The 17,815-nt window shown below is 41.8% G+C and overlaps 1 protein-coding gene across 1 annotated transcript in view; it reads left to right on the forward strand.

The window, feature by feature from the left end:
* DNAH3 (dynein axonemal heavy chain 3) overlaps window positions 1–17,815 on the forward strand; it is a 167,115-nt gene that overhangs the window by 1,466 nt on the left and 147,834 nt on the right. Inside the window, exons 2-9 of the mRNA XM_034988127.1 lie at window positions 3,255–3,359; window positions 3,881–4,109; window positions 6,844–6,913; window positions 7,293–7,467; window positions 9,292–9,481; window positions 11,223–11,418; window positions 14,803–14,928; window positions 16,095–16,290. Coding sequence (XP_034844018.1) covers window positions 3,255–3,359; window positions 3,881–4,109; window positions 6,844–6,913; window positions 7,293–7,467; window positions 9,292–9,481; window positions 11,223–11,418; window positions 14,803–14,928; window positions 16,095–16,290 — 1,287 coding nt within the window. The remainder of the gene's footprint in view (window positions 1–3,254; window positions 3,360–3,880; window positions 4,110–6,843; window positions 6,914–7,292; window positions 7,468–9,291; window positions 9,482–11,222; window positions 11,419–14,802; window positions 14,929–16,094; window positions 16,291–17,815) is intronic.

Here is a 17,815-nt window from a genome sequence, read left to right on the forward strand (position 1 = left end):
TTTATGAAATTAAAGTGGATTTGTTGATAATGGCTGAATCCACTGAAATGAAATGAAAACTCCCTGCAGTTTACCGGAGAAAACACTTAAACATTAACATTTTTAACAAACCATTTTGTATACTGGGTAGTTCTTACAAAAATCACTGTCTCTTTCCCCTTGAAGATGCCACAGAGAATTCTTAGGTGGGTATGGTCAATCAAGAAAAGTATCTTTGTTCTGTTCCGGAATTGATTTCTAGATCTGCTGATCCTGTGTGTATCCCACGTTTTCCTGTCCCATGCACTGAGATGTTTTTTGCTCTCAGCATATTTATGGTTCTGTGTGTATAAGTCTTAGTCTGTGCCTATAAACTAGCTCAAATTTAATTTGTTCTTCAGAGGTTCTGCTCTATTATATTCCATAAAATTCTTAACGTTGGCTTTCTTGCAAAATGTTGTTTTCCTTTCTTTATTTTCCCAAGAATGGCTTATCTCTTTGTATGATGATTCAGCTGCCTCAGTGTCTGCCCCTTGGATGACCATCTCTCACTATGGAGGAGCATAAATATAATTCAATCTGGCTCAAACCCAAAAAGGAATCTCTGGGCTTAAGTAACTGAGAAGTCCAAATTGGAACCAGGAGTCCAGCTGATGTCATTGGGAGTCCATCTTTTTCGCCTTCTGGGAGTTATGCTTCCTTCTATGTTGGCTTTATCTTAAGGAGAGCTTTATTGCCACATCAGGCAAAGATGACTGTTAAGAGTGCCTCTTTCTTGGTAGGTCTGGTGAAAGTGTCAGGAAAGACTCTGATCAGCCCAGCTTAGGTCACAAGCCTGTCTCTGAACAATCACTGTGTCTAGGAGGATGGAGTACCCTGACTGACCAGACCTGTGTCACATGCCCTTTCCTGGAACCAGGGACTGGGATCAGCCTATTATACAGTACAGACAGAAATTGGAGAAAAGCCAGTTATGTCCCCTTAGGGCTGTGTTCTACTTGGTAGGAAGAGTAACTTCCCAATTGGTGTCAGGGCTGATGTCAGGTTTACTCCAACCACGAGCAGAAACATGAAGGCCAAGGCACCTCCTGAATAATGTTAACTTCCTCCTCGACTGCAAAAGGTCAGAGTTTGGGGGTTAGCTACTCGTTACCACTTTTGTTGGTTACTTAAGATGTCCAAAATTTGCGGTGTTTGCTTGTTGCTTTTTTAATGAAGATTTTTATTTGAAACAGATTTAAAAGCTAGGCTAAGGGAAAGATTTCCACTGACCACAAAACCTTCTTGCTTGCAAAGACGAAAAACAGGCAGCCATAACTTATCAATCAGTATGTGTTATACATCTGGGGTCCTGAAGGAAATCATAAACATCTTCATAGTGCTGAAAGTGCTGTTGCCAGAATCTACCTCAGATGGTGTGATACCCACTTTGCATGGCCAGGTTCCTTTCAGTCTGATGCCAGAGTTCTCTCATTTTGTTCAACTGATCGGTGCAGATCTGATATTAATTTTTTTTAAGATTTTATTTTATTTGAGAGAGAGAACATGCACATATGTGCATGCACATGAGTGGGGGGAGGGGCAGAGGTAGGGAATCTTCAAGCAGACTTCCCACTGAGCATGGAGCCTGACACAAGGCTTGATCTTACCACCCATGAAATCATGACCTGAGCCAAAACCAAGAGTCTTATACTCAACGGACTGAGCCACCCAGGTGCCCTCTGATATTAATTTCAGTAGCGAAAATCATCTTGGAGATAATTGATCAATTCTTAGATCCTTAAAATTGAGGTCAAGAGGAGAAAGAGTTATTTAAATCAACAAAGTGAATTCTTTAAGCTAAAAACAACAAGGTCTGTGGGTCTTTGTTTAAATTGAAGCCCAACCAACCCTATTTTTAATGAAGTTCTGTTGGTGAGTCTAATGTGCCACAATTTTTGAGAATAACTGGATTAGGCCATTAGACCAGTGGGCCTGTTGTATGTTTTTAAAGATCTCAGGCTTGCATCTTTGTTTATGAGTTTGCATGTCTTCATTTAATTTTAAGATCAACACCTTCCTAAAGTAACTTGTCATATTAGTGATACTTGCTATTCCCAATGTGTTGGGATGCAGAGTCATGTGTATTTAAAAGCACCTCTGTGTGGCTAGGATGTGTTACCTATATTCTCTGAGCTTTAGTTTCTTCAGGTTGAATGTGGGTATAAAAAACTGTCATAAGGCTGTACAGTGCCTAGAACAAAATAATTCAGAATAATGGTAGTGTTGTTGTTGTTGTTATTATTGTCACTATTTTCTGAGGTTGAGTCATCGGTGAGCAGTTGGTTAGGACATGAGGGTGGCTAACATCTGCTTCATATACCCCCTATCTGCGACCCCCTGCCAGTTACCCTGCATGACATAATTTGCTGACTCAAGTAAATCAAATCAATCCAGTAATGTCTCGTCTTACAGAGTTCAGTCCAAAGTCATTGCCTAAAGTGAAAAATCATGGACAGTCAAAAGTGTCCTTGAAAATCCCTTAAACCATCTTTAAAGTGCTGTGTAGAGACACCTCTCAGTAAGTCCAGCCTTGCAGTTTTCCTCTATGTTGGGACCCATTGCACTTTCTCCATCACAGCCCCACATAAGTAGTGATCATGCACGTAGGGGCTGGGTCCTAGGACAGAAACACACACGGAATTGCTCAACACTGCAGTCACTTTTGGCTCTGCTCAGGAGAGGTGCTTGGGAACTGAGACTGGCCACTGGAGCCACACGTTCACCCCTACCTGAGGGTCACCCCTAAGTGCACATTCACTGAATGGATTGGTGGACTTAGATACCCACACCGTGTAAGTGATATTTTTTTTCTTTTCACAGGAAGTGCAGAAAGTTGCTCATGCATGTGTTAAACACACAGATAGTACAATGCCCCTGTGTAAGCCAATTTCTATTTGGAATTGTGTATTTGGTGAAATGCAACAGTCCATTTTTTAAAGTTAGCCCCTTGAATCATGACCCAGGATAGGGTAACTTGGGGTCTCCCCAGGGGAAAAATATATGTTAATTTACTCATAGAGGGGTAGCCAAGGAGAAAACACTGGAGGAGAGACAGACTGCTAATTTAAAAAATGAAACCTACGCCATGGATGGTTGGGGGTGAGAAGGGTATTTAGTGGGCAGAACTCTGTAACCTAACCCCTTTCTTGGGGATCTTTTTACTCCATGCCAACCTAGAGGTTTGGAAATCTTGCCTAATTCCTAAAGAGTGGCTTTGTTCCCATTTCTTACAGATCACCAAGAGTGACTCAATACATCACATGAGCCACTCCCAGACACGGCCAGAGCTGCCCCCTCTGCCTGCTTCTGCTAAAGAGGAACCATCTGAACTCTATCAGGTATGTTCACCTGGCTACTGCTCTTCTGCTGGTACTCCCCGGAGGCAGGGAGACAGTAAGACTTGACAAGTGCGATCAATGGCGCTTTGGTCACTTCTGCTACCAGAAAAGTCTCCAGCTGTGTGGGGGAAAAAAAGCTATCCAGTAGCACAAAGGTGAGTTAGGATCCAGCCTTCTCCCTCCCCTGCTGTGTTGTTGAACCTCTCTGAACTTCTGCATCTTCCATTATTTCTACACTATAGCCATGTCCATAAAGAATAAAGACAATAGAAGTAAATTACCTGACTCACAAATATACCGTTTATTGAAAGCCAGCTGTTGTCCTTGACGTCAGAAATCATGCTCACAGGGGACAGAGAAGTGCAACTGGTGACCATCCAAGAAGCATTTTCCTGAGTTTGTAGAAGGTAGAAACAGCGTAAGGCACGCAGGACTCCCTGAGTGTCCATGTGAGTGGAGCTTAAGCTACTCCAGAGGTGTCTTCCCCCATGTCATACTCCTCTGTGTTTCTTCCCTTGTAGACGGTCATGTCGCACAGCTTTTATCCCCCCTTGATGCAACGCACATCGTGGACCCTGGCTGCACCCTTCAAAGAGCAGCACCACTACCGTGGCCCCAGCGACTCCATTGCCAACAATTACTCCTTGATGGCCCAGGACCTGAAGCTGAAGGACCTGCTGAAGGTTTACCAGCCAGTCACCATCAGTGTCCCTAGGGAAAAGATGGTTCAGGGGCTGCCATTAGGTATTTGTAGCAATGTGCCATACCAGCTCAGAATGGGGCGTTGGGTGGGATTTTTAGTCCTGGGTTCTAGTTCTGGCTCCTTTGCTTGCTGCAGCCAACCTTGGATAACCTCATAGAGTCTCAGTTTCCTCATCCATGAAACAAGAATGATTGTAATAGCTAACATTATATTTACCATATGCCGTATCCCTTATGTTTATCACACACCAAACACTTGTGTTATTAATTGCTGCATAACAAATTACCCCCAAAACTTAACGGTTTAAAACAACCAGTATTTATTGTCTCACGGTTTCTATGAGGCAAGAATCTGGGCATGGCTTACCTGAATGGTTCTGGCTCAGGGTCTCTCACAAGGGTGCAGTCAAGGTGTCAGCCAGAACCACAGTCACCTACAGGCACCCAGGGAAGGATCCTCTTCCATGACCACTCAGGTCCTCAAGTCCTTGGTGGCTGTTGGCCACAGACATCAGTTTCCTGCCACATGGGCCTTTCGATGGGGCAGCTCACAACATGGCTTCTGGCTTCCCTCACAGGGAACAAGGGAGAGAGCAAGAGAGAGAAGAGAGCCAAAAAGACAGATACCAGAGTCTTTTGGGAACTTAATTTTGGAAGTGACATCCTACCGCTTTTGCTGTATTCTATTTGTTAGAAGTGAGTCACTAGGTCTAGCCCACATGCACAAGAGCATGATACCAGGAAGTGGGGAATCACTGGGGGGCATCTTGGAAGCTGCTTACCACAGTACTTTATATGTATTAATTTATTTAATCCTGCTGGGTACACTTAAATCTGCTATCCTTCAGTAATTCTTAACTACAACGTGTGTTGGAGCCTCTTCATCTGCCCTCTGTCTCAAACTTATTTTTATATTTTTCATTTTTCTCTCTGTGCTGTGTCTGGGTGAGTTCCTCAGATGTATCTTCTAATTCACTAACTGGCTCTTCAACTCCGTTGGGCCTTGAGTTTATCACGTCTAATGAATGGTTTTTTTTTATTTTCATGATGATATCTTTACATTTTCAGATTTTCTAATTGGTTCTACTCATGAGTGTCACCTCTGCCAATTTCTCATTTTACTCTTGTAGGCATAGCTCTTTCAATATTCCTGGGAGGATCTTAAACATTTATTTTGGAGCAATGTTTGTAATGCTGTACTGTTTTCACTTTGTGAATCTATCCCTTGATTGTTGAGTTTATTAGCTATCTTTCTTAGTATTTATTTTTCTCATATGTTCTGGGATTTTAGTTTGCAGGCTTGCGTTGAGAGTTTTTTCCCTTCTTGGTACATGCTTCCCCCCGCCATTGTTTTTATTGAGGTGTGATTCACGTACAATAAGATGCATAGATCTTAGGTGTTCAGTTCAGTGAGTATTGACAATTGTTTAAACATATAGCCACCACCTAAACAGGATATGGGGCATTTCCATCACTAGAGAAAGTTCTCTTGTTCTCATTGCCAATGAGTTCTCTCTCCTACCCAATACCATCCCACTCCAGTGTAACCACTTTCTGATTTTTGTCACCATAGATTAGTTTTGCTTGTTTTCACTTAGAAATGTAATCAGTTTGTATCCTTTTGACACATCCTTCTTAATCTGACTTTTTTGTTCTTATGCTTCATCTGTCCTCTTAGGACCTCAAACTAGCACCAGACCTTATGTTGGTGGTTTAGAACTCCCATCCTAAGGTGATATTTAGATCTTGTAGATGAGGTCCCTGAGCTGTATGAAGCTCGGCCTCGTTCTTATCAGTCTTTCTCTGTTGTCTCTGGCTTCCTTATGAATTGAGGATCCTTGTGCTTTATCTGCTGTGTCTTCATGGGTAAGACAGTCCTGGCTTTATGCTGTGAGCCTAGCGCCAGTCCCCTACAATTATAGAGTGTTTCTGGCTTCTCTTACTCCCCCAGGTATCAAATACCTAACTACTCCCTGCTCTTGGCACAGAAGCCAAGTTTATAACTTTTACTTCATATTCTGTGCATTTTTGGTCCACATAGAAAACATCTTGTTGAATATTGTAATGTCTTTTTGATTTTTAAAGAGTCTGTTTTTGTTGTATTTGGAATAGGAGGAGCTCAAAGTATGAATTCAGAATACATCTAGATTAGGAGTCTTCAGTTCTCTCTGATTCTGTCAAAATGTCAATTTAATATTATGTCTTTAACACTTTTCTGTTGTTAATTGTTTTAGGCTAAAGACTTAAGCAAGTTACAGTATCTAGTTAAAGTTTACTAATATAGTTTTTATATCATTTACTGAATTCATTCATAGTTACCTTGTATTTACTGCAAATGATATTGGTTTCTCTATTTGTAATAATCAGGTAGTATTTCCTTTAAAATAAATATACTAAGTTTAAAAGTTTGCACCTATTTAAAGGAAAACATTGAACAGTAAGTTCCAATGTTTAGAAAATAGGGCATATAGGATTAGTGAGTGAATCAAGTAGGCAGTTATTAATACTTGTCAGTTGTATGAATGAATGGAAGGTATGTGCAGCCCCATTTCACACTGGGGGAAGCTGAGGCCTGGAGTGTTGAAATTACTTCTTCAGAGTCACACAGATGTTTAGTGGTGCATGTGGGACCAGATGGCCCATCTCCTGCCTCATCCCACTGCGCCAAGTCTACTCCTCTTAGTATGCTCTGGGACTGTCCTGAGAACATGTCCCTATGGACAAAGGTTGGCCCAAGGCTACTGGCCATCTCTGATGTATTTCTTCTCCACTGTTCTAGCAGCTAACTATTCTTCAGAACCCAACAAGAAGAAAAGAAAGTTCTCCCCTAGAGACAAAGAGGATCCCACCAGGTAAGTGTCCTTGTGGGTGTTGGGGATTGCAGGACACCAAGCTGAACTACAGAAGTCTGTGGTCTCATTAAAACCATGCTCTGCATCTTGATTTCAGAGCATTCTCATACTCCAAGTAATTAATGTTTTTTTTTTCATCAGTCCCTTTAACCCAATTTTTTAAGGCTCTGAATAAAACTAAACCAACTGAGCAAAACCAGTTCTAGCATACCTATGGGTGTTCCATGGTTAGAGGTTGTCATTGAAGGACCCATGCTAGTAGATGACACAGAGGAGAGGGGCTTCCACTGCACAGCAACACTCAGCAGCTTGAAGACAGTAGACCTGACACAGAGCACCTTTGCAGAGAACCAAGGGCTGAGCTGTGCCTACTTTTCAGGACCAAGCTGGCCTGCAATATCTCAATCTCATCACCCATAAAGAAGGAGGTGGTGACATCTTCGACCCTTCCAGGAAGCAGGCCAATGAGTCCAGAAGAACAGATTGGTGTGATGTTACAGCAGGAGATGGAAATAGAAGGTAAAGAAACCCAACCATCTGAATCAGACTTAGAGGTACGTTCTTATTGCTTCCTTTCTCTCAATTTGCTGAATATTCTTGGCATCTCAGTGATTTTAAACTCGGGGAGAACAGAATCACCCAGGGAATGTTTTAAAAATACCAAAGTCCAGACCCCATAACAGACTACTGAATAATGGTCTGTGTGTGTTTGTGTGTGTGTGTGAATTATTTTAGTAAGTCTTAGAAACCTTTGGGTCCTCTTAGTACATAGGTTGCAAAATGCTCACCCATAAGCTAGGGTTGCCAGATTTTGAAAAACAAAACAAAAAAACAGGCTACCTAGTTAAACTGGAATTTTAGATATACAATGAATAATTTTTAAAATTATACTGAAATACTAAATGTATAAATATATCTCACTTCATCCTATATTTTATCTGGCAACTCTACCATAGGCTGAATTTGGCCTATAGATGTGTTTTGAAAATGAGGGAAATCTCACATAAGCTGGATTTCTAACCTCTTTTGAAAAAAAATTAAGATATTTGAAGCTGAGAAGTAGCTACTTCTGTTAGATGAAAAATACATTTTCCAGTTCATGAAAGTCTCCAGTATTCTGTATTATTTTCTTACATCCAGCCAACTTTCATTGATTAACTACCTGCTTGGTTCTAGGTAGACTTTTGAGTTTCTAACCTATTTTAAAAGAAAAGGAACAAAACTTTAGAGCAAATAGCTTATGAGTTTATAGTGTGTATAATAAAATGATTTATAATAAAAATCCTAGTGACTGAGTATGTGCTATTGGCAAAATTCCATACTAAACCCTCTAAATGCTTGACCCCATTCAAGATCTGGGAACTATGATTATTCCTGTTGTCCAGGTGTGGAAATTGGGGTGAGGTCTGATTAAGCAACTTGCCCAGGGTTACATAGTCATTAAGAGGCACAACTAGAACTTAGACCAGCTCTGGCTGATACTAAAGTCTCTATGGCAGCATTTCTCACACTTGCCTGAAGCTAAGAATCACCCGGGGTGCTTGTTGAAAAATCCCAAACTGATTCAGTGGGGCCCATGGATCTGCATTTTAATAAGAGCCTCTCTCCCCACCCCAGGCAGTTCTTACAATGAGGGAAGTTTGGAAGTTTATTCTCTATAAGGAGCTTCCATTTAAGATGGGAGAAAGGCGAGCTCAGCCTCTTCTGACCACAGACGATTGTCACTAAAGGTTAAACCTGATTTCCTACACTTTGTGCTTCTCATCCATCTTAAAGTATTCATTTCTAGAGCTAATCAGCTATCCAGCAGCTTAGCGCCCAAAACAAACAAAACTTCCTGAAGTCACCAGATCACATTGGCCATTTTTGTTCAGTTTGTGTGTTTGTGTTGCTTTTCTAAACTCAGAAGCCCATGGTCAGATTAGAAGTACTATAAGTCTCACTTGGACTTTGGGGAATTTTCCCTCACTGTGGCTGCAAGCCACAGGATCAAAGTGCTTTGTAGGCCATTATTGTTGTTGAGGACGGTGAATTACTGGGTCCATTTGAGGAGCTTGTTAATCTTCTTAAAGTTCACCAGATAGGTTCCCTCTGTCCTGGCCTAGTACTCATTCCACTATTCCTATCTGCATAGCATTTGACAAGTCCATCCTTATACCCCACTGAACTCTGTGGCTCTGGTTGAATCCTCCAGGGTCAAGGAAGCACTTGCCTGCCATCACACTGCAGTGAGTGTGTGGCGATGGGCCCAGAAAGCCTGATTGTAGGGGGTTAAGGGTGGGGATGAGTGCTGTGTGAACAGGGCCTCTTGGAGGCTAACAGGTGTGGGCAGGTAGGCACAGTTAACCAATCACAGTCATTATCTTGCATTATGGAAGAGGTACTATTACTATTTGACCAATGGCATCCAAAAAGACATGATTGCCCCCGAGGAGGATGAAGTGATGCATCGGATTTCAAAGCTGATTTCTAACACACTGCTGACAAGACCCTTCCTGGAACCCCTGATGATCGCCCTGGTGAAGGAGAAGGAAAATGACTACTACAGTAGCCTCATGAAAAGCACTGGTAAGGCTGGGTGTAAATGGGGCAAGGGGCTCCCTTGTGGAGGGCACCATCTTTCTCTCACTATCAGTCCACCCTGGTTCCTCCGAAAATGCCAAAAATATCCTTTTCATTCAAATACTGTCCCCCACATCACTCATGTCGACACTAGCACTTCCTGTACTTTGATGTGTACCCGCATGGGGATCTTGGGAAAAATGCAGATTCTGATTAGACAGATCTGGGCTGGAGCCTGAGAGCCTGCATTTCTAACAAGCTCCCAGGAGCTGTGGATGCTGCTCACCCCAGGGCAGCACTAGGAATAGCAAAAGTCTACTCAAGTTTTAAAATCTAGCTCAAGACCTGCCTCTTAAGTATTTTTCTGTCTCTGCAGCCCTCAGTGATCCCTCCATCCTCTGCATTCACAGCACTTCTTGTCTCTACTTTCAACTCACCCTGCTTTGGAACATCTCCTGGCCCATTATTTCTCTTCCATGATCTAACAGTGGTGTTGTCTTTTCATTTCTTGTGGGTCTTGGCTCCTGTGTTAGACTGTCAGTTCTTTGATGGTGAAGAACATGTTATTGATCATAGCTCCCCTTCATCCTTTGGCCCGTGTCTTGTACACACAGTAGGTCACTGGGAAATATTTAATGATGGTGAGTAATGTGAGAAACACATCAAAGGGGAGTGGTGATCATATGAGTTCCTCACCTTCCTATTTTATCTGGACAAAGCTGCCTTTACCAGGTTGTCTAGTTATTTTTAATTTCCTAATTAACTTTCTAATGGTGTCAGTGTAATGGCCTCTTGTCTACTCCAGGATAGAACCAAATTCGTAAGGATAAGCATGGAAAGTCCTTCAAATTCCAGCCTCACCCTACTTCTGCAGTCTTATCACCTTGAACTCTACCACTTGCATCTGATATTTCTACCCCAAGATAATTCAGAGCACCTTGAGCATGTTTTACAAAAGTCATAGAACTGCACTTCATTACATGCTGTTCCTTCTGATCCCTGTGCTCTTCCCTTCCTATCCTGTCTGCTAATTCCTACTCATTCTTCCCAGTCCAGCTCAATGTCACTTCCTCTGTGAAGCTTTTACCAATCTTTCTCTCCTTAGCATGTGAAGTATTTGGTCTCTAAATTTCCTTTTTTTTTTTAAAAGATTTATTTAGTTATTTTAGAGAGGGAGGGGAAGAGAGGGAGGGAGAGAGCGAGAGGGAGGGGCAGAGGAAGAGGGAGAGAGAAACCAAAGCAGACTCCCTGCTGAGAATAGGGCCCAACGCAGGGCTCCATCCCACCACGCTAAGGTCAGACCTGAGCTGAAGCCAAGAGTCAGACGTTTAACTGACTGCGCCACCCAGGTACCCCTAAATTTCCATTTCTAAGTATCTGGTGTCATCTGTTGCATTGAATTTTTTGTGTGACTGCTTAGGTGTAAGAAATCAATTAATAAGAATGAGGCATCAGCAAATACTAGTTCATTGTCATACATGATACTAGATATCCTAGTAGAGCTCAACCCCAGGTTCTAAGCCTCAGACTGTGAAGTTGCAGTCCTCCATGAAACATCTCAGAAAGAAGACACACCAACAGAGTGGAGCTTCTCCGATTTAGTTATACCCAGGGGATTATCAACATAATGGGGATTATCAGTGTAAATGGTCAGAGGCTCATTTACATTCTAAGTGCTGCACCTAAGAGCACAGAGTGTTCAAGGTCCCTACTTACTAACAAAGTGTTTGCTCTGTTGCTTATATAGTTGATTACATCCTCATGGACCCAAGAGAAAGAAAAAGACTCTTCATCGAGAACATTCCCCACATGTTTCCTCAAAGAGTAATCCGGGCCCCTGTGCCCTGGCACAGCGCCTACAGGAATGCCAAGAAGTGGAATGAGGAGCATCTGCACACGGTGAACCCCATGATGCTCAGCCTGAAAGAACTATGGTTTAAAGAGTAAGAAGTTCCTCCCCTCCCTTTTCTTTCCCTTTATTGTTTGCCCACAAAAGACAGTATCTTATGCTGGGCACAGTGGGGGTAGCCCTGCCATTGAAGGGAGATGACAAAAATCCTAGACCCAAAGTGCATAGGAACTGTAAGTGACAGCTCTCCACGTAGTGAAGTGACCCTTCTTTATGCTCCTGTGACACCCTGACCCTGTCTCTAAGTCCTGGCTCATACTGGTAAAGAGCTCAGACTCGGGGCCGGCTGCTTGAGCCCAGATCTTAATTTTGCCACTTCCTAGGTAATACAGGTGTGTTACATCATCTGTCTGTGTCTTGCTTTCCTTATCCCTAAATTCAGGATAATAAGAGTTCCTGCTTCATAGGGTTGGTAGGAGGAATAAATAACTTAATACATGCAAAGTACTTAGAACAGTGCCCGACAAACTGTTAAGTACCCACTAGGTGTGAATGAGCCATTACCTCCATGAGGACATCTATCACACTGAATTACAATTGTGTGTGTGCTAGTTTGTCTCTCTCTAGCCTCCGAGACATATGGGGGGGATTGAGTCTTATTCCTTAGGTAACTCAGTGCCAGCACAGGGATGGCAAGCAGGGGTCTCAGTTGTGTTCATCAATGACTAAATTGGCCACAGCAAGTGAAGTTTAGAGAATATAGGAGCCACTTTTTTTTCCCCTTCATTCTTCTAAATTGAGATATAATCCACACACCATAAAATTTGCCTTCTGAAGTGCACAGCACCATAGTTTTTAGTGCACTTACATATTTGTCCAACTCTCACCACTGTCATTCAAAAATATTTTCATCATCCCAAAAAGAAATGCTGTATCCATTAGCAGTCCCCCACCCCCACCCTTTCTCCCTTCCACTCAGCCCCTGGCAACCATTAATCTGCTTTCTCTCTCTACAGATTTAACCTATTCCGGACACTTCATATAAATGGAATCACACAATATGTGACCTTTCGTGTCTGGCTGCTTTTTGTTTAGCATCGTGTTTTCAGGGTTCATCTGACATTGAAACATGTATCAGTATTTCATTCCATTCTATGGCCAAATATTACCCCACTGCATGGCTGCACCATGTTCAGTTTATCCATTCATCACCTGCAGAGAAAGACTGTCATTTGGGGGGGGGGGTGCGGTCCATCAAGGGAGATGTAAGTCCTGGTGGGAGAATGAGGCCACCCAGAGTTCACTGAAAGGTCAGGCTGATGACATGATGAGTTGCCACAATCTGAGTTTTTATTAGAAAAACTAGAGGCAAATATGCTTACTTAATTTTGATTGGCTGAACTTACCAGTAGCTCAGATATTTTATTTTGGGAAGGCTCTGTAGCTTCAAATGTGTTTAGTCTTAAGGGAGCCCTGTTACTTGGAGAACTTACTTGTTTATCACATTCTTAGTTGTACCTATATTTCCAAAGAGAATTGAGGGGGAAGTCAAGCTGGCACGGAGCCCACCAATGGTAAGAAATAAGCACATTCCCTTCTTTTGACTGAATTCAGTTTTCTAAATCATTGGAGGTACCAGTCAGGACACTGAAAAAAAGTCATTTTCTAATGAGGCAGAAGTGTAGGGTAATAATTTACAGAATGGGCTCCCAAACTATACTGCCTAGGTTCTGGTTCTTGCTTTGTCAGTAACGAATGGTGTGGTTTTGGGGAAGCTACTCTCTCTAGGTCCCTGTTTATATGTAAAATGGGAATAATAATAGTACATACCTCATGGTGCTTATTGGATGAGTTGCTTAGAATAGTTTTGGCGTATAGTAGTTGTTCAATAAATGAAGGTACAGCTTTAACTATAAGCATTTTTATGGCCTCAAAAAATATCCTGGAAATTAACAAAAAAGTTCAGTCTCAGGGATGGTAAAATTTGCCAAATGCTCACTACTGAGAAGATGTACACATACACGTGCATTTAACTTGATCATGTAGTGAAGATGGCAAATTATTATAGCTTCTGAAAAGAAAGGATCCTTACCCCTTGTTTTTAGGGGTTCCCTAAAGATTATATAGGCAACAAAAGCAAAAGTGAACCAAAACCATTTAGAAGATTTTTGTCCGTTGAACAGCAACAACAACAAAAAACAACGAGAAAGATTTGTTAAGGAAATGATACAGACAGCTTTTCTCTGTGACCTGCATGATTTAATTAAAAAAAATTCTAAGAAGTCACCTAGTGATCGGTGAAGGGTAAGGGGCTTGGGGGCCAGAATGAGAGTTGTGGTCTCAAGAGACACTGTAGGAAGTTTGTAAGGACTGAATTAAAGATAAGTAATGTAATTTCCAGGTGGTGACAAGGGCCATACTTGGGTTGGATATCAAATGTGTGGTGAGGGAGGTCTCGGGTTCTATTCTTCCTTCCCTAACAGTGCTTTGTGACTGGCCAAACAAGATGGGCACCAAGTTCACCACCTCCACCAAGAAGGAATAGAAATGTAGGCTGTGGGACTTAAGAAGGATGAGGAAAAGTACCCAAGAGGTCGTTCCAGTGGATGATGAAAATGGGAAATAAGAAATGAGATGAGCTAAGGAAGTGAGCAAAGATCTAATTGGGGAAGTGAAAGGCAGTGATGATTTAAAAGAGTGATTTATAAATGAATGGGGTAGACATCAGGAAGAGATATGGTGGCCCTCTGAGCTAAAAGAGGCCTCAGGGAATATGGTAAAGGACAACACATCCATTGATCTGAGAGAAATAGGAGAAGATAAGAGCCTCATAGGAAAAGGTGGAAGGAGATTCATGTGTTCAGTCCACAGGCTGCTAGGAAGGAGATTCATGTGTTCAATCCACAGGTTGCTATTGTGTGCCTGCATTATGTAAGGCACTATGCCAAGGGATACTGTGTGTGTCTTGGTGAGCCTGCTAGCCATTGAGGGTAGGTCTATAGGGGGGTTTTGTGTTTGTTTAGAACAAAGCAGTCCTTTAAGTTGTCCTGAGTAGCTCACCTGGGGGCCACATTGAGGATTAGATGGAACCCACTTGATCATGAAAGTGTTGCTTCTCTTGACTTGTCTTCTCTATCTTCACTGTTAAAGAACTTTGATTTGTCCCTTTGACATCCCAGTTCCCAGCCAGGCAAATACCAGGTTGGTGCCAAAACCCCACTCCCCAGATGGTTTACCCAGAGCAGGACACATAGGAAGGCTCAGCAAACACCAGTTGAGTTGGCTCATTTATCTACTCTTTGCAAGGTTCCTCTGGACTTTCTACTCCCTCCTCAGACTCTCAGATTTTTCAGATATAATTAGTTTTACTCTCCTTGAAAAAAAAAAAAAAGGATAAATGCCCTTTGAACTTATCCTACAGAATTCATTTTTTAAGTGTCTTCTTGGCCCAGGATGTTTCTCCTTCTCTTTTTGGCAGATTTAGAGACCTCAGGTTTGTACGAACAGCAGAATTACTGGCAGGAAAACTGCCTCTGCAGCCTCACGAATATCGGGATGTGATCCAGAAACACTGCATGGAAGCACGCCAGATTCTTCTCAACAAGTCAGTACCTGGCCTCAGAATGGGACTACATCACAGTGTTATAAACCCTCTCAGTCTCCCAGCCTGGAGGTTGAACAGTTTGCTGACTTCCCACTGACCTCTTCCTCTTTCCCCTTCCTTCCACGTTCCATCCGCTGACAGTCTTTGTGTCTCCCCATGTCCACTCTTCTTCAGCCCTCACTCCTGGTCTCCCTCTGCCTTTTTGAAATTCTCATTATGATTCCTTGTTGGGGGTACCACTTCCCTTCCCTTCCTCTGAAGTCGGTTAGGCTTTGCTAGGTTACACGACAGTGCATTTGAATGACTTGTGTTCAGGTGGCCCAGATAAACACTGCAAGGTTCCAGGGTTAGGGAGGTTTCAGTCACTTAGATGATTCCTTTTTCTTTTGCAAATGCATGCAGGACTGTGTCCAGAGCCAGAGAAATCCCCTTATGTAAAATGATGGTGATAATACCTACCAATGGGTTTTTATTATCTGAGACAACGTAGACACAACCACTGGCCCATAGTAGCTGCTCAATAAATATCCTAGTTATTGTCTTTACAACTATGGCTGTTCCTAGTACTTTTCTGGTTGTTAGAGGAATACTTTTCTAGAAATCAGAAAAGAGATATGATAGGATGAAAAGGCCAGTGGTTCCCAATGGGAATTAGGAATTGGGGGAAGTAGGAAGAAAGAACAAGGAGGCCTCCATTTCTTGTTTTGCTTTTCTTATTTCTAGTCCCAACTTCTGAGCAGCTACTGTCATACTGGAGTTTCTCTTCTTACGTTTTCTTCTTTTTCTCCTCTTTCTCTCTTTCCCCCTATAACGTCTGAACAGAGGCCAGGCATTTGCCAGGGAGAGAGGTTGGACAGAACATTCCAGTTCCTTATTGCCCCTTCACCACAATCTCTGATTATAGTGAAGAAAGTAGAGACTCTTGGACACGCCACCAGCATCCCTTGTGTAATTGGGTATTGCTAATGGAAGAGTAGTCTATCAATTGAAATCTTACTACTTTCTTCCCAGGAAAGGGATGTTGGCAGGTGACGTAGCCAGGGATATGAAAATACCAATTTGGAAAGCTGCTTAGATCTGCCTGGTCACAGGGAGTGGGGAATATCTGATTGGACTTCTCCGAGCTCAGAAGAGCTTCTTACTTGGGTGCCTTCCTGTCTTTACAGGTGGATACCCACCTGTGCCCAGCTTTTCATTTCACAGAAGGAGCGGTGGGTCCATTTTGCTCCCAAGAGTGACTATGACTCCTCTCATAACATTGAGGAATATTTTGCTTCTGTTGCTTCCTTCATGTCACTCCAGCTGAGGGACTTGGTCATTAAGTCTCTCGAGGACCTCGTCTCCTTTTTCATGATACACAAGGTATGTAGGGGACCATCAGTAGGCCCATTTGAGGGGAAACAACTGGGACAATCAGAATTCCATCATGCAGGTTCTCAGCTGTGAGCCAAGGATAAAAAATAAAAAAATTCTTGATTGCCACACACATCGGGTCATTATTAGCTCATGAAAATGATTTCTGTGAATCACAGCATGCTTTCCTGAGATAATTACTGCTAAACTGACCAAGTTCTCCATAAGTGGGGAAATTGTTAAAAATATTTAAAGAAAGATGGAGTAAAATGGAATTCATGCCCTTTATAGGAGAGAAACAAGTCACTTTTTGATCCTCTCTGTTAAAGGAAGGAGTTGAAAAAGTTTTATTATAAATCTTTGGCTTAATATTTAGGGAGTATTGTGTGTATCGTTGCAGATGTTGACTTTTTTCTTTGGTCTTTGAAAGGGGCATTCCTAAAAACAAAAGGCTTTGTTGACCTAATTAATAACTTTCTGCATGAAACTACTTCAGTGAAGTCAAAATAAAAGCTAAAAGCACAGAGTCCTGGTTTTCAAAACCTCATAGTATCCCCTAAACTCAGATAGCCTGAGGATTAAGGAAGATTCATTTGGATTTTATACCACATGCACATTTTACCTTAAAAAGAAAGAGTAATAAAAATATAAAATTGCCTGGTTATAAAAGGTTAAATTCTAAGTGTTTTTCCAAATGAAGTAAAGATAAACAATTGACTTTTTGCTCAAAAAAATGTAGAAGCCAATGTTGCTGAATTTAGGCTGTGATGTTAGCTTTCTAGCAAGAACCAATCTATAGATGTCACTATAATCATCTACTTTGCTAAGCAGAAGAGACTCAGATGTGGGAACAAATCCCACTCTAAAATTCCACACAAAGGGAAAAGTAAAATATTTATATGTCTGAAAGAAGGGGAAATTTATGGGTATTTGATGCATGATAACTGTTCAACCAATGTTTATCAGTCATCCTCAAACAGATCTGGAAATGTCTAACATCATTGACTTAGACAAGTACTGTAACAGCTACACTATGACAGTTTCATTAGGTGTTGTAGTTTATGAGAGGTAACTTATATTACTAGCCTGATAGGGAATTGTAGCTATCCCCATGCCAATATTTCCGTTAGAAGAAGGTTGCCATTTTGAATGTTTAAAATAGACTTTTCACTCAACTGCAAGCTCCATTTGAGGCATACAGATAACTGTTTCTACTTTTGGATTCTGTCAACAAATTTTTGTTGAGCACCGACTATGTGCTAAATGTTGTCTTGGATATTTTGGAGGAAGTACAGGGTTCAGCCACAGATCCTGCCCTCAAGGTTAGAGTAGAGAAGATAAGATGTACATATACATCTCTGCAAGAGAGAAAGATAAAATACCATGAAGGAAGTGGAAGTTTAGAAGTTCAGAAGTAGAAGAGATTATATCTTGCTGGAGAACAGGGAGGCTTCCCAGAGAAGGTGATTTTGAGCTGAATTTTGAAGGATAGGAAGGATTTGGAAATACTAATGCAGGAATTTCTAAGCTAAGT

This window comes from Mirounga leonina, unplaced genomic scaffold (genome assembly GCF_011800145.1).
Source record: "Mirounga leonina isolate KUSES-001 unplaced genomic scaffold, KU_Mleo_1.0 Mir_448, whole genome shotgun sequence".
In the NCBI taxonomy this organism is placed as follows: domain Eukaryota; kingdom Metazoa; phylum Chordata; class Mammalia; order Carnivora; family Phocidae; genus Mirounga; species Mirounga leonina.